Source organism: Dreissena polymorpha, chromosome 4 (assembly GCF_020536995.1).
Source record: "Dreissena polymorpha isolate Duluth1 chromosome 4, UMN_Dpol_1.0, whole genome shotgun sequence".
NCBI lineage: Eukaryota > Metazoa > Mollusca > Bivalvia > Myida > Dreissenidae > Dreissena > Dreissena polymorpha.
Genome location: NC_068358.1, coordinates 20,590,685 through 20,608,915, shown reverse-complemented (window position 1 = coordinate 20,608,915; position 18,231 = coordinate 20,590,685). Strand labels below are relative to the sequence as shown.

Below are 18,231 nucleotides of genomic sequence, written 5' to 3'. Positions count from 1 at the left end.
AAGGATACGTAAAAGGATATTTCTGCACTCTGGCTGTCGGATCCCACAGCTACCGGTCGCCTGTCACCCTTACGGACACTTCTTTTTGGTTTTTAACCGTATTTGAACTATTGTGACTACAATATAAAGAAGTGAAACTCCAGCTGCTGGAGCAGTATTGAATTTTCATTAAAAACAATTAGTTGGTCCTTTATTTAAGGCAAGTGACCGATTGCCCAAACAGTACAAAACAGCACAATACAGCACAATACAAACCAACATAAACACAAAATATGAATAAAGCTGGGGTCACCGCCTTGGAACGGTCAATGCAAAGCATTGGGGGTTTAAACCTGGTTATAGAGCGCTCAACCTCACACTTGGCCCAGCAATATTCATAATACATTCAAGTGTAAATAAAATTTAACGTCATAGCATTGTAACTCAAATTAAACAATAATAAAAGGGAATTAAAACGCATTCAATTTAATTGCTATTTAATTACTCAATTGCATTGAAGATACAAGAGTAACAGAATTACAACTGACGAACGATCAAATAAAACTATTAACAATTGTCAACTACATTCCTTCTTTATAGAAAAGATTTGAGAATGTAGAATCATAGAGTTAATATCTCAGATAATCATCGCGCAAATACAGGAAGAAGCAGCAATAATGGGTGTAAAAATTCCATATTACATAGCTTGGTTGTTTATGTGACTGCTAAACAAATTAAAAATAATTAAATCAAACAAGAAACGCCTATCAGAGAGAAAATATAAATAAAATGGAACGTTATAAACCCAATGACCTATGCATGTTGATTACAACTGGGAAAGTCGGTCGTATGACGTCACAAAAATCCATAATGACATAATGACGTGAACAAATTCCAAGGGCAGTACTAAATAAAAATATTAATCGGGCTGTGCTACTAATAAAACAAGTTTACGTGATTTAATATTAAGAAGCAAATGAATACAAATGGTAATTCCATTAAAGCGACATTATTGGAATCAAACAGTATATAGATCTAGGTGTTTTGACAACTAAAGACAGAAATGATTTGATGTACGATTTGAGTCCAAATGTAGTTTACATGCAGATTTGTTCATACGACACAATGACACAATTTTATTAAACAGTGACAAATGCCTATAATGTAGTATTCGTGCAGATTTGTTCATACGACACAATGACACAATTTTATTCAACAGTGAAAAATGCCTATAATATCACTAATGATTCCAAATTTTAAGGGAAGAAAGATATAGTGAATCGAAAACCATCAAACACGTGTTTTTAAGTACATAAGCATCGTATCCTTTTGATAAAAACAAGTTAATTAAATTGAAAAGTTTAATATGAACATTTGGTTTAACATATTTTAATTTGCGGACACGCTTCAAAACATCTCCGTAAAATGATGGATGGGAGATTCCATTATTTAAATGCCATTTTAAAGAAACATTATATTTTGAAATTAAATCACCATACTTAGAGTAAAATCTAGCAAATTTATTTCTTAAGTTATGATACAAAAAGCCTTGTTTTAGCAATTTTTTAGTTAGTATTAGATTACGATCATTAAAATCTTTAATACACGAACATGCTCTGGCATAACGTACCAACTGCGAAATGTAAATACCATAGGAAGGTCCTTTAGGAATGTTGCCATCTAGAAACGGAAAATTCACAATTTCAAAGTTAAAATCGTCCCGTTTGTCGTATAAACTAGTTTTGATCAAATTATTTTTAATAGTTAAATGTAAGTCTAAATACGCAGCGTCTGTATTGGATATACACGATCTATTTAAGACTAGTTCTTTTGGGTAGATTTTGTGAATATATTGTTCAAATAATGGATTATCTAAATTAAGTATGTCATCAATGTACCTACTAGTAAGGTTAAAACAATTAATCAAATCTACTTGCTTAGTTTTAGATAATTCTAACATAAATTCGCTTTCATAACAATATAAAAAAAGGTCAGCTATAAGTGGCGCACAATTAGTACCCATAGGTACGCCAATAATTTGTTTAAATATTTTACCATTAAATTCAACAAACAAGTTATCCAAAAGAAAAGTTAGTGCTGCACAAAAGTCAAGACCAGTCCAAATGATGTAATTATCTAATATCTGATTAGTAAAAAAAGCTGTTTTAGTGTTTAAAGCTAGATACAAACATTTCTCTCTAGCAAAAGTTTTTTCAATCAAAGAAACAAGTTTGGATTTTATTAAAGCGTGAGGAAGCGTTGTATATAGTGTCGAAAAATCATAAGTACTTACCTGCGACACCTTATATTTTTTATTTTCAATTTTATCAATAACTTCTAAGGTGTTTTTTATTGATCAAAATAGGTTAATATTACTATTTTCATAAACTTTATTACAAAATTTAGCTATATGATATCTAATAGCACTCAATGCAGATGTAAGATACACTGATAATTGTTTGGTGGTACAAGACACTGAATTAGCGATAAAACGACTTTTATATGGCGTCTTATGTAATTTAGGTATCCAGTAAAGTGATGGCAATTTCTTGTCAGTAATATTGACTATTACATTTAACTTTATGCATTGGGCAATATGGTCGGTAATAATTTCATTAGGTAGCTTATTGTACTCACAATATGATGTAGTTTGTGAAAGTTCTTGTGAAATAGTTTGAACATAAAACACTCGTCATATTATGATAACATTATTAGCAGCCTTATCAGCAGGAACTAAGACGAATTTAGATTTTAAGTCTTCAAGCAATTTACAGAGATTTTGTTTATTAAATTTAGGTGAATGTGGTAGGGCCAAAGGATGTGTATCATAAAAACATATTTTATTCATGGCCATACTAAATATTTTTGTTTTCCAATCATTGAGTGCAGTAATTTCAGCATTTTCCTTCCTGCACCATTTAGTGCAATAATCATGTAAGGAAGTTACGATATTCTTAATGCAGTCATCAAAATCAACAGGAATAGGCAGTCTGTACTTAGGGCCTCTGCGTAGCAAATTTCTAAGGTTTTTATTTTGAATGAAATTAAGGTCCCCAGTTATAACATGTCCAACTGGACCATATATATATTTAGAACTAGTACAGTCACATAATGTAGGACAATTTCTTATTACATTTAAATCTGTGGAAATAGAATTATAATTAAAAACGATACTTCTTACAGGTTTACTATATTTGTAGCAAATAAGTGGTGATTCAGTATTGCGGAAATAAGGGGGAATCAACCGACGTACATTTTTATCATTGAATATTTTAGGAAGGTCAATTAAATCAAGACCTTTGTTACAAAACTCAATTTTGATACGATTTCTAGTTTTGTTAAGTACATTTTCAATAAAAGGTTTAAGATAGTAGTCAGTGAAAGATTCAATAATACAAGCACATTCATATAGAGGGTCAGATTGAAGTAAAATAAGTTTACATTCCTTATCAATATGCGCCAACGAAGAAACAGAAAGAGAGCAAAGTGCACTTAGAAATTTATGTTTACCCCCATTTTGTAATACTGTGTAGCAATCATTTAAAGAAAGCAGACGTTTAAATTTACGCCTTAAGTTACCATTTTTCCTAATGCCATGTGAACGTTTATTTCTTAGACGTTTACTAAACAGAGAAAATGAATTAATCGATTTATTTTTAGAAATTGTTCCAACATTTAGAATGAATTAATCGATTTATTTTTAGAAATTGTTCCAACATTTAGAATATTATCATTTAATCCAAGTGGGTAAGTTGATTGCAAACGTTTAATCCATTCAAATTCTGACATGCACCTTGCTTTTAATTGGCACTGACTTGAAGTACTATTATTAAAAATAAGTTGCTCCACAGATTGAATTGAAATATTAGTTACGCTATGACCTGTTTTATTAAAGTGCTGGTAAATGAAGTTATAAAATTTATTGTTATTTTTAATTTAAAAAAAAAGTTCCCTAAAACGTGTTTTAAGTGATCTACCCGTCTGCCCAACGTATTGCGCACCACAACAGGGTACATTTCAAGTAATAACATAAACCACATGCATAGAATTTCATGAGACATCGGATTTAATATTAACTGAAAATTTGCGGTTATTAACCGATGAAAGAATAAAAGAGGACATATTTAAAAACTTGCAACATAAACACTTCCTGGAGTTGCACTTATTTATTGTAGGATACCGATTACACGGAGCTAAATTACGCTGCGAACTAGAACCCAGCCGCATTGTACCTCCAATGAAAGATGTTCGAAGTAAACTTAATTTGACTGTAGGTTTAGAAAAAAGTAATTGTCTATAATTTAACGGCAAATGAATACTACGTGTAATCGGAATTCTCAATGGTGAGAGAACAACTTTCGGGTTTTTTGTAATCAATCTGTCCATAGGTTATTTATTTGGCGAAACCACCAATCTTATAATCACATTAATACACATTGCCAAGTCAACATACATAAAAGAGTAAGAGGCAGCTTGTCAGATAATGGTCTGTAAAAATTCAGTATAACCTGCAGAACTCTCAATTGATGAACATACACGTTTACTTTATAAGTACAGAGAATGTATAAGAATCTAAGTATATGAAAGGTCTTAAACAAGGTTTCTTAAAAAATAATAAAAACACAATACCGCTACCAGCCTCTGAAGGCTGAAAATATAACAACATCGAAGATATGTACGGGGATACACGCTACTGCATCCACGCAGCACACATCAAACTGTTGTGCAATGCAATATAAAGAAGTGAAACTCCAGCTGCTGGAGCAGTATTGAATTTTCATTAAAAACAATTAGAAGTCACAAATAGACTGACCAAGTGTGACTACACGACACAACTTGAAGGTTAAAATTTCAGTGTGACTATAAGACACAATTAGAGGGGCTATGCGTCACTAAAAGACCGCTATATGATGTCATTCAATCATTGAGCAAAGAAGCCCTAATGATTTTTGGTTACCGGTCACTTGTACGATAAATATCCTTTTCGAGCAAAGAAGACCGCACAATTCTTTAATTTCTTAGTCCTCTGAGTCATGGTTGTTGGACAAATAAGCCCATACAACTTAGCCTCGATTTGTTTTGAAATCACAGGTATTCAGATTAAAATAGGTTGTAAAAGTCTCTGAAGAGAAGTGTTTTCAAATTCCTTTTAAAAATGTCTATTGAGACAGAAGTCCGAATGCTTGATGGTAGGTCATTCAACAGTTTCGGACCAACAACTCTGAAACACCTGTCCATGAAAGTTGATCTCTTTGTGCGTTCCACATCATAACATCCGTCATACAAGGCGGTAGATCGAAGGTTACGTGCTGGTACCTTTTCTTTTACAAGTTCTGTAAGGTATTTTGGCGCGAGACCAACAGAACAATTATACATGAAGTTCAGAATGTTATCCGAGCCTTTACTGGTAGCCAGTGTAGCTCATACAAGGCATCTTTTGAACTGTCATATTTCTGTCGGCCGAGTACCAATTTGGCACACATGTTTTGGTTACGTTGCATTTTGTTTATTTCGCATTGAGCTGTTTTATACAAGATGAGAGATGAGATAACAATAATCCAGATGGGATATTACCAAAGACAAAACGAGTATTTATGTTGCTTCTTTTGTTAAGTATTTCCTTATGTTTTTGATTTTAAGGTAGTTGCACATGGCTGTACGGCACTTAATTTTGATGTGTTCTTTAAAATTTAGTGTTTCGTCTAAATATGCACCCAAATACCGTATGCATCTTTCTGCTTTAACGGTGTCATCAGCAATATCTATTTCTTTAGATTGACATTTATTTAATTGGGGTCTACTACCGAACATGATGAATTCAGTTTTTGATGCGTTCATTTTCAGTTTATTTTCGTTCATCCAGTTGTTAATAAAGAGTGCACAACTTTCAAGTTCTTGAATGGCAGTTCTTTCAACAGAAGAAGATGTAGGTTTGATTCGCTTGTTTGCGGTGTGGTCGTCTGCAAAACTGTAGACTGTGATGGAGGGAGGAACGACATCAAACAGTGTTCCAGCGTACGTCAGGTAGAGCCATGGACCAAGACAACTACCCTGGGGGATACTACACTCCAAAGAACGTGCCGCCGATAAAGCTGAATTAACACTTATGCAACAGCTTCTTGGACGAAGATACGAGTCTATCCACTTTAGTGCCGTGCCACATGCACCGTATTGATTTTGCAACACGTCTAGTAGAAAGTCATGATCGACTGTATCGAAGGCAGCACTCAAATCAATGGCGATAAGTGCTGTAACCTCTTGTTCCTCCATACCTTCGAGTATATCATTGACTAGTCTAAGTAAAGCAGATTCACATGAATGGAATTGTCTGTAGGCTGACTGATTTTTTGGAAGGAGATTGTTTTCATTTACGTGCATATTGAGTCTAAACAGAATAGCCTTTTCAATCACTTTCGATAGAAATGATAAGTTGCTCACTGGTCTATAGTTGGTATAACTCAGGTGTAGTCCAATTTTCTTAAGAAGTGGTCTTACTATTGCCTGATTAAATTTTGAAGGAAAAACTCCTTGACTCAGAGAGAGATTAACCAATGTTGTCACGAACGGTAGTAACTTTAAAAAAAATGATTTAAGTACTCTTGTTGGCAATGCATCAAGTTCACATGATTTTGTTTGAAGATGATTGATGATCTTTTTCACTTCATCTTGGGTTAGCTCCTCGAACATACCGGAACATGGTACTTCCTTGTGATCGGGTGTGAATTTTTCGAAACTTGCAAGGGAATCTCGAATTTTGTTAATTTTATCCAGGAAGTGATCGGCAAAATTTTCAGCTATCGCGGTGTCGCTTTCACCTTCCAGCATAGGGTTATCAGTATTTTTTCCTGTTAAATCTGATACAAACTTGTAGAATTTTTTAGAATCTCCGTGAAAATCAACGTTCCAGTTTGCGTGTTTTGCGTTTTAGTTCAAGAATGTTTTCATTAAATCATGGTTTTGGTGCACGACAAATTTTGTTTTTCTAAATGTATGGAGCGTGTTTATCAAGAATTCTACAGATTTCATCTTCAATTTGCTCTACAAAAGTATATACTTTGTCTGCCAGAATTAACATTTCATCGAGGTCGTTAGTAAATGCTGGTCTATGTTTTTAAAATTTCGAAATTTTATTGTTTGACTCTTGATATTTTCTTTTTGTACTTTGGTAACGACTTTAACTACACAATGGTCCGAAAAGAAAGGGCTTTGTTCACACGAATTGATTTCAATACCATTTGTAGCCTCAGAGATTACTTGGTCGAGTGTATTTCCCTCTGTGTTTGTGCTGAAATTAACATGTTGTTCCAAACCCGTTGCTACAAGAGAATTCTTAAATTCAGTCACAACACTGTTAGTTTTGTTGACAAGCAAGTTGAAATCTCCAAGAATCATAAGATTTGAATAGTTGGGAACAATTTCCAACATGAATTCGAAAAATTATGTTAGTAATTGATGTTCAGTCCCTAATGTTTGTGGTCTGTAAACGCCAATTACATTAATTGTAATGTTTTTGAGAATCAGTTGCCATATACCATGTTCAAATGTCCGGGTATTACTACTTGACACTTTTCGTACAGTAACCCCAGTCCGACAAGTTAAAGCCACTCCGCCGCCTGTTCTATTTGAACGATTTACAGTACTCATTGTGTAACCATTTTGATTTAAGTCTGAGGTATTTATTTGGTGTTGCTTTTCATCTGAGAACCAGGTTTCTGTGAATACGGCAAAGTCGATTTTTTTTCTTCTCTCAGATATTGACCAATCAAAACATCTTTGTTTCTGATAACAGAATGACAGTTCAATGTAAGGCAAGATATTTTTTCGTTTAGACCATTTAGTGTATTGCATTTCTTGGGGTATGAGGGGTTGTTTAAGTTTGCATCTGAAATGTTTTGTGTGCTGTGTCTTTTCAAAGATGCTACAGTTGGAATTGTGATGGTAAACTTTGTAGATTATTTAAATTTACTCCACTATTTGTGTCCCATACACGTAACTCTTGATCCCTACCGCCTCAGGTACCACTATATTTTATGGATTTTTGATCTTTATAAATATTAATTTAAAAAATGTACACATAAATATGAAAAACATAACGACTAAAACATAAGCGACTAACACAAAAGATAAATAAATGAAATAAATTTATTTGTTTTCCCTTGATTTACATTTATTTGGAAACATACATAGACAACCTTTATCACTAAAATCAGGATATTCGCCGACAATATTGTTAAAACGATATTCTGGATGTATATGTGTTCGGTCTGAAATATTTTTCGGTTAAGACCATATGTTACTGTGTGTTACTAGTCTGGAATTTGTTTTAACAGTTTTAAAGCAACCTCAACGCAGATATTTGACTGGAACGAGCAACAAATCCGTGCCCTCATAACCTACCACTTGATGATAGCCGTGCCAAATAATAAACTAAAACATCAATCTCTGGGCAGTGTTGTCGTTATATGCCATCACATACAGATCTCAATCTCCACGCAGAGTTGTATTTCCATGCTCTCAAATGCAACATGCTGGTTCCTGTCAAATCTCTGCTCGGAGGTTGAGGGATTGTATGTGAAAGCATGGAACTACAACCCTGCCAACCTCCACGTAGAGATTTGACTGGAACCAGCATAGCTGGATCAATTCCCTGCCTTATTAACCAACTACGTGATGATAGCCAAGCCACGTGGTACAATAATTTTCGTTGTTACTTTTTTTCCAAGATAGGAAATTCCTTTATTATTATCAAGCTAAACTTATATACTATTGTCCAAATGTAAAGAAAATTATACTTCTTTTCATTATATAATACTAAAACAAAATAAGAAAATCCTACCAAATTTGGTAGGATTTTCTTGTGATGGCAGAGATTGTATTTGAGAGCAAGACGCGACAACTCTGCGTGGAGATTGCAACTCTGCCATTCTCCTAGCAGAGTTGTCGTTTGTGCCTCAACATACGCGAATGTAATGAACCGCAGTGTCAGAGAGTGCCAAACACAACGGTGAATGTCTAATATCTGCGCGGAGTTTTCCGAAATGTAATAACAATATGTACACACTTTGATTGTTGTTTTTTTATTAAATGTGCACAAAGAAGCATTTCACCAACGTCTGCCTACCGGTATTCTTTCGGAACCCAGTAAACACAAAATCACCGCAAAGAGAATGTAATGAACCGCAGTGTACGAGAGTGCAACTCGGCCATGCTCCTAGCAGAGTTGTCGTTCGTGCCTCAACATACATGTAATGAACCGCATTGTAAGAGAGTGCAACTCTGCGTGGAGATTGCTTGTTACGGTCGGTTTAACTTGTGACCGGTTCGACTTATTCACTATTCAAAAAGTCATGTGATATCCGCCAATTTCAAACAAACAATATGGAAGATAAAAAAGATTCTGACAAGCGTGCCATAAAACAGTACTGAAAATGAAGAGTTTTACGCATTATGACAAAGTTATTGTTATTTTTTCTGCAGTTTCATATGTAGCTGACATTGCCACAGGTTCGTCTATACGTTAGTACATCAAGTTAGCAATAACCACGCACCTGCTATGCAAATTATTGCGCAATCGGTGTTCAGGCAAAAAGTTGACCGAAAAATGTGGGGTGTTTTTAACGCTTCACTACGAGCATGAAAGAAGTAATCCAAATGAAAAATTTGCATATGTGGGAGGAGATATGTCCAAATAAGCAGTATCTGACCTTGCCATGACCGGAAAATAAAAAATCATTGCTCAAAAGTGAAAGTAAAAAATTCGAAGGCCAATATTTTGCAGAAAGAAGGCAGATTCACTTGAAATTTAGCTTTTAATAAATCAATTATTGTGTTTTTTAATAAATTCTAACCATTTGAATCAGGTATATGCGCGTGAAATAATATATATTTATTTATTTCCAACACCACTATTCCTGTGCAGTAGAGTTACTCCCCTTTACGCGGAATTATTACATTGTTGTTACGGTGAATTCGGGAGCGATCTTTTGAGCAGTTTTACGGATATCGGTACGATACACACAGTATTTGTTTGGCAGGAAGAGAAATCGTCTCATTTGGTATCGATGCAGGTATGAATTCACTTAAATCACCTAAATTATTGTGTTAATTATGTCAAAGAAAATCTGTTCCAGATCGTACCCGCGCCATGTCGTACCGGACTTGTCTTCATTTGTAACAAATGTAAAATGTAACTTCTGTGATTGATCATAATCATAAACTTAAAAGCTAAGTTACGTTATTAGTTTTAAGTTGATTATACATTTAGGGAGCATTATAATTCGCACACCATCTCATTATTAGTTTTGTTAACGTGTTAAAACTGCTATAATTAATTTCAGTTCTTATTTCATTTACATGATTAATATACAAAAAATAAATGGATATTATTATATATAAAGGTTAGGTTCTAGAATTAACCTTTGCAAAATTGAGGATGCAATGCTAAGACTCGGTTATTATGTGTCGCAGGTTTTGTGCATACCGGTATTGAAATTCTATTTTATTTATTTGTTATTTTATAGAGAACATGACTGACAAAGATCTATTGGACAGTGATTATGATGGGATTTCACAAATACATGAGCACAGTTACATTGTGGTTAGTAACATTTTAAGCAGTTGCATGTTGAAGACATTGAATTTGATGGTTAACAATTATATCCTGAATTTAAACTTAATTATTTAATAATACAGAATATACACATGCCCCTACTGTAAGAAATAATATTATTGTTGGAAATGTACTTTGTAAGTATGATGACAAAAATATGTATGTGTCTGTTCATTTGCATAGATATCGGACTCTGACGAGACACAACCACCTTCACCTTTTGGTTGACAGGAATATTCCAGTGAAAGATCAGTTGTTTAACAGCCTTTTTGACAAACAGTATGTGTGACTGCATCTTATTATTAATTTTAATATTACTATTAAAATTAAATTGGAAATTACTTCAGTTGGCAAAGGAATTCCAGTTATTTCATCATATGGCGCTACATTAAAAAGATGACTTAAATGGATGAAATATTAAATACCCTTACAATTGGCTAATTTTGATCTCAGCATGATTTTTTTGCAAACTTTGAAAAAAGAAACATTGAATCAGTAAAAGCTTGTAGAAAACATTTGCGGTTAAATGTTCTGTTCTTTCAGTTTGTCAGTATCACTTAATTAATATTTGCATGCAGTGCACTATTATATTTCAGCATCTTTGGAGTTCCTTTCATGAAGAAAACAAGCTCTTAATTAATGTATCGACAATGATTTACTAAATCCAAGAAGTTGTTTAAAGATATTGAGCTGTTACATACATTCGCCTATTATGAGTTCGAAACTTCTTACAGTAATTATTATAATATTTTTTTAATTATTTTATTATATGTTTATCTTTTTTTGAATAGGTGTGTGTTAAACTATTCTAACAAATAGTGTTTCTGTTTCATTTTACAAAAGTATATAAGATTTAATTTAGCAATGCATTGTCGATCTTTCAGAATTCCTGGTGCTGCCATTCCTAATCAACCGACATATCAGAATTTTGGATAAGAATTCAGATTACTGGCTGCATATTCAACCGTAAGTGTTTTTCCTGTTCAATTTAACTGCTAGTTCATAAATAAAATTTTGTTTAAGAGAAATTATATTACTTAGAAAATGTTCTTAAATACCAGGTTGTATCACATTTGTATTGGGTGGGTGGGGCAGTTGTACATGTTTTGGATTATGTTTTTTTTTAAATACTAACCAAATAAGTTTTTGTTTTTTGAACATTTATTCTTGTTTTGTTGTACATTATTTCAACTGTGATATTGAATCACATGCACATTTGCAATTTAGAAAAATCAACTTTTTATTGTCTATTTCAGGAATTATTGGGTCCTGGGTTGGTGGGGGGTAACGTGTTTCAGACCAGAATCCTGCCGGACCATCCAATTGCAAGGACATCTAACATAGCTGAAATGTATCTGTAATGAATTATTAAAAGTTTGGATAAAAAATGTGTTCTTAAATCATTATTTTAAACAAATTATACACCCAGGTTGACTATTTTGAAAAAATGAAAAATGACAATTTTTACACATGGGATTTTTCAATGTTTCCGCATTCACTAACATTACTTTAGACAATGTAAGATAGACAAACCATACATATTTGGAAATGGTTTACTAATATCTATCAGAAAATGTATAATTTTACTGGGTTTATGTCAATTTTCAAAATCAGTGGTTATTGCTAATCAAGTTGCACGTTAACTTAGTCGTAACCTGGTTCGTTCGTTCCTTTTTGAAAATAGTTTAGAAGTCACACTGACTTAGTCTTTGTCAAGATTGTTTGCAAATGGTATGTTTTGTAATCACGTTATTACGATTGTTGAAAATTCAATGTAAAATGTTTGAACCAATCAATGAGTTTTTGTTAGCTTTGTAGATTTTGAAGGAGTTTTTGTTATTAATATTATCGTTAAAGTACACTACGCGACCCTTGATTGTTGCCTAATTTGCACAGTCAAGGTGGACAGTTTGCTTTTTGAGTGGAAAATCACTGCGATTTCATGTGATTTGTCACTCCGTCGTCACGCGAGAGCAAGATAATCTTCGTGCTGATTCCCCTCAATTTTGCGGTGATTTGCCGTGATCGCAGTGGATATCGGTGCCATCTATGATTCGCCAATTCATGCATTTAAACCGAAACATATTGATAACTGTATACATATCACTTTTCTAATGTTCACAATTATCAAATAATCCAACATAATTACAACATCACTTACAAAAAAATAATCTTAAACATTTATGTCGGTAAATATGTTTGAGAATAACATTAACACAACCCACGGGGCGTATATTGACTCATCTAGAGTCTGTGCACAACCATATGACAGTCATTGAAATTGAGATTTAAATTTACAAGCAAGTCGGGCTAGAACTATGGGAATTTGAACAAGCCCGAGTCAGATTTTACTGGCCCAAACATTTTTGTTAAATGCAGATAAACATAACATAAAACATCCAAAGAAGCGTTCATTTATTCAATCTTTAGAATACAATACAAATCTTTTATTAATTTCATCCTCATCCAAGTTAGCTTCCTCGTCATCTGAGCCAGCCTCTTTCGGATCCTGAAATAAGAAGAAATTAATTTCACACATGGATTTCAATCAAATCACAATTATAAATATATTAAGTTTAGGTAAAAAATTAGCAGAAAGTTATCCCATATATCCATGTGAAAGAGAGAGCAAACCTGAACCACTCGAAAATATATAAGCAATTAAGTGCCAGGTTATTCTACAAAAAGCCAGTTTACAAATGCGTCAATCACAGTTACCTCAGATTCGCATTCCTCAACGACGTACTTGAATGACAACTGTTCGGCCATTACTCTCTGTGTCCCGAACGCAACGCAAAACATTTATTTTACATAATCAGGGGTTTTTTTTACTAAGAAAGTGACGCCGATATTCGGCGTCTTCCCCTACCAGAATTTTTCCCCTTAAAATACAATTTCCCCACCAAAAATATCATTTTTCACCAAAATATAATATTTTCTCTCAAAGAAATGTTTATTTTTCCTTGGGGCATTCGACAATTATCCAATTTGCACCATGTACAACGAATTCGCGCTCTCTCTCTCCAGACGAACACACAACATCTGGGAATCCCAGTTATTCTAAATATAGCTCTTAAATAACGTCATGTAAACTGGGCAATAATCATGTGACTATTTTACTGGATACCGGTCTTGCGCGAGAAGGGTGTTTCGTCAATTAATTACCGGAAACCAGTCGAATTTTCATCCGGGCTATGTGCAAGCCGAGGTATAAACGTGAAAACAGAAAAAAATGTTATAATTAGCGTTCTTACACAAACAAAATAAAACATTCGAACTCGGAAGATACTGAACGCATCGAGGCATTTTTTAAGAAAGAATCATCGAAAACCGTTATAACCCAGCAGGATTCCGAGGTAATCAACATCGAACATTGTGAAAGTGAAAGTAGACAATCGGCAGCTGCCGCTCCTTTCCCTTCCAATACTGTAGCAAATCAAGATCGTCAACCCATTCATCATGAAATTGAAATCACAAAATTGACATCGTCCCCCGGCCCCAGTACAAAAATATAGTTGAAACATTTCCCATTATTAGATCTACACCTGCAACTTTATTAAGGACTTTGACTTTAATACGTGTTAACTGTGTTTAAGAACAAAAAGGACAGAGACAAGTCTCTTTTGATGAGTTATAGACATTGAAATGAACAGTTTTTATTTTTTCCCCTAATATCACTCATTCGCACTCTTTTTTCCCCTTTCACCCAGCGTCCAGCGTCTTCCCCTTTCTCTAAAAAAAACCCCTGATAATAGTAATCCGGGAATCACATAACCATGCGTTTATGCGCAGTAATCCAATTGTCGGCTGATTGCCCAGCACGTGTGCGCAGTGTGTTAAAACATAAGTGGCTGTTGATTTAAGCGGCTCAAAACTTTGTTTACAAATATTGAAAATGAAAGTGGAACTTGTTTTTTTGTTTAATGAATTGTACAAGCACGTCTGGCTTGTAATATTGGATTTCCTACAAGCCCGAAAGAAAAAATACTTGTTTTTTGCTGTCGGACTAGTGCAAATTTCGACGACTGATATGACTACGCCATTTTTCAGAAGTGTAAAGAGTACAGTGCATAATGTGGGACACAGTTTTCATTGGACAAGCGTATTTATATTTAGATTGAATGCACAGATTGAGTACACAATAAATAATCAAATGTTGACGTTTTTTTTTGTTTTGGGCGTGAAAACCCAGAGAAATGCATGTAGGTACATTATACATCATCATAAAATCTATTGAACTCTGCGAGCGCTCAGTGCTACGTTGATATACTCGTTTTTTTTTTTCAGCAAAACAAACACAATGTTTAATGGCTTAAATATATAGGCAATGATGTAATAACAACATATTATATAACATGATGTCATAATAGCAACCCAGTGATTCATTTTGAAATCTACATCAATGAGTCCCTGGGACTTGCATATTTTGAAATAATGGGTCCAAACTGAAAACAATGGGTCCCAGATTGTGTCTTTGTAAATTCGTTACAAATAATCTACTTAACATGATACACCTTTGCCAGGGTCTCTTTTATGCAATTTTACAGCTAAAAACAGAAATAGGTTTATAGCAAGTAAAATCTTTATTTGTTTTACTTTTAATAACAAACAGTGAAACATATAACATCTTAAACAGAGGACTTTTTACATCTTTAACAGTTTGGACTGACTAGACTTTTAATAAATTGGATGACTAGAGTTTATAAATTTTTGGTCAAAATTAGCCCTTTCAAACAGTGTGACAAAATACAATTTCTCCTTTGGTCAAAAGGTTTACAACTTCAATACATATTTAGTGTAACAACACTCATACTGTATTTAAGGTGTATAGCCTTCTCGCCTTGTTTTTTCTCCAAACAGGGAGAGCTTTTTCCACTAATTCATTCCGGGCAAAATTGCACAACTGCACTCTCATGAGTTTGTCTTGTTTCCCTACAGTAAACCTGTTCATGAATTTGGTCAAGACCTTATTCTGTATAGAAAACCCCCCTCTCACATCCTGCAGTATGAACAGCAGATGTCTGTGTTGTTATATGCACTTACATTCTATGTAACATAGGACGGAATACTGTACGATCTGTATCACTATTATGTATGTACCGTATAAAAATCATGCTATTTATTTCAGAACTTGCTAATTTTAATTGTCACTTTAGAAAAAACAACACTGCTCAATATATCTAGAAAAGTATAATAACATCACTTTACTATATAAATAATAACTGTCTGCGCTCACAACAGACGAACGCAAACTGTGTTTGTCGTGAATATTATATGAGATTTTAGACATAACGTTGATTGGCGGTTGCAGCGAATGAGCATGTTATTATTATTATTATTTTGACGTCATATAGATTTGTATTGTTGTTGACGGGCAGTTGAATAAAAGAATCGAACCTGAACAGTCGTGTTTTGCATATCAACTCAAAGTACACCATTATACCTTCGTGAAATTGGTGCCGTGAACAAACATTAAATGCAAATGAACTCCGATGTGCTGAAAAACTGTAACTTCGGCATTGTCAAGCCACAGAATACAATGATGAAAAAATAAGTTTGAAATCACGAATGTGTCGCATCCAGCTTGTGAAACAACTTCGTCTGTTTATCGACAGTGACGACATTATTCGATGTGGTGGAAGAATTAATAACGCTCCACTATCGGAGATGGCGAAGTTCCTGATATTGTTACCGAAAAAACACCACATCACACGGTTGATTGTCAGAGATGCGCACATCACACATCTGCACTCGGGTGTCAACGCAACTGTGACACATATACGACAGAAGTATTGGATTCCAGCGATAAGACAGTGTGTGCAGACAGTCGTCCGGAAGTGCGTCACTTGCCGCAGAGTCCCAGGGCCGCCACCATTACCGAAGATGAGAGTTGAAGACACGCCGCCCTTAACAATAACGGGGGTAGATTTCACGGGCGCTCTATACGTAAAGCAGACAAACGGAAGTGAAACAAAAGCATACATTTGTCTTTTCACTTGTGCTATTACTCGAGCCGTCCATCTCGAAGTTGTCACCGATCTAACAAAGGAATCGTTTTTATGCACATTTAGAAGATTTGTTAACCGGAAGTCACTGCCAAAATTAATAATCTACGACAATGCTACCACGTTTGTAGCAGCGTCTAACCATTTGAAGACGCTAATGGAGTCTACATCAGTCCAAGAAACATTGAGCGGTATGGGAATAGAGTGGCGTTTCATTCCACAACGTGCCCCATGGTACGGGGGATTGTGGGAGCGACTTATTGGTTTAACGATAGTCGCTCTGAAAAAAGTACTTGGCCGAGCATACGTCACGCTTGAGTCTCTACAGACAATCGTCACAGAAATCGAGACTGTACTTAACGATCGGCCATTGACATATGCATCAACAGATCTTAACGATCCCACGCCCATCACGCCGTCACAGCTGTTATACGGTCGCCGAGTTACAACGCTGCCTCACGATGACGTCACAGTCGATGCCGGGAGTACTGTTGCTGCAGCCGACCATGCTTCATTTAACCGCATGGCAAGGCGACGTGAGCTGCTCATACAACAGTTCTACAGACGCTGGAAGACTGAGTACCTGACGTCACTCCGCGAGCACCACCGAATGTCTGGTTCCAACACGCAGACGATCAACACCGGGGACGTGGTGCAGATCCATGATGATGACCCTAGATGTCGATGGAAACTTGCCGTGGTCGTCGATGTTGTAACCGGAAGGGACGGGCATGTTCGCGCGGCCAAAGTGCAAACCAGTAAGGACTGTATACCCTAAGGCCAATAGCAAAACTTTATCCACTGTAAGTGATAAGTGCCAATGGAAACTGATGGACAATCATGATATTGTTGTGATGGACTGTTTTTTAATATTTAAGCATTTTGTTATGATTATCGTATTCGTATACTTATGTGAAAACTCTGTTTTATCATTTTGCGGCCCCCAGTATGCCGTGAATATTATATGAGATTTTAGACGTAACGTTGATTGGCGGTTGCAGCGAATGAGCATGTTATTATTATTATTATTATTTTGACGTCATATAGATTTGTATTGTTGTTGACGGGCAGTTGAATTAAAGGATCGAACCTGAACAGTCGTGTTTTGCATATCAACTCAAAGTACACCATTATACCTTCGTGGCGGCCCCCAGTATGTCGTGCATATTATATGAGATTTTAGATGTAACATTGATTGGCGGTTGCCGCGAATGAGCACGTTATTATTATTATTATTTTGACGTCATATAGATTTGTATTGTTGTTGACGGGCAGTTGAATTAAAGGATCGAACCTGAACAGTCGTGTTTTGCATATCAACTCAAAGTACACCATTTTACCTTCGTGAAAGTGTTTTCTGCCGTTTATTTTTCATATTTAAACCACATGGTTTACATCGAGGCTGCGTTATCAATAAATATCTACACAGCGAGTTTAAATTGTTAAGGATCAATTTCGAAAACCTTTTTCGGTCGCATTTTCTTTGTTTACCATCCGGGACAGCCAATTAATTGTCCAACAAACTTTTAATAAAACGCCGTAACTGATTGGATAATTGATATATTTCAACCAATCAAAATACGCGTACTATATTCCCAATGAAGTAATGTGACTTCCGTTCTACTTTTTCAAAATGGT

At 34.9% G+C, this 18,231-nt stretch overlaps 1 protein-coding gene and 1 long non-coding RNA gene across 3 annotated transcripts in view; both read left to right on the top strand.

The window, feature by feature from the left end:
- Positions 1-9,334: 9,334 nt before the first annotated feature.
- LOC127875937 (uncharacterized) overlaps positions 9,335-18,231 on the top strand; it is a 35,325-nt gene continuing 26,428 nt past the window's right edge. Inside the window, exon 1 of the mRNA XM_052420695.1 lies at positions 9,335-9,483. Within this exon, the coding sequence (XP_052276655.1) occupies positions 9,408-9,483 (76 nt within the window). The 5' untranslated portion in view covers positions 9,335-9,407. The remainder of the gene's footprint in view (positions 9,484-18,231) is intronic.
- LOC127875945 (uncharacterized) lies at positions 9,510-12,211 on the top strand. Of its 2 annotated transcripts, none has more exons than XR_008047522.1 (5): positions 9,510-10,046; positions 10,500-10,576; positions 10,772-10,867; positions 11,473-11,554; positions 11,845-12,211. It is a non-coding gene; the product is annotated as an uncharacterized LOC127875945 (long non-coding RNA). The 2 variants fall into 2 exon arrangements; XR_008047523.1 differs by lacking the exon at positions 9,510-10,046 and adding an exon at positions 10,088-10,158.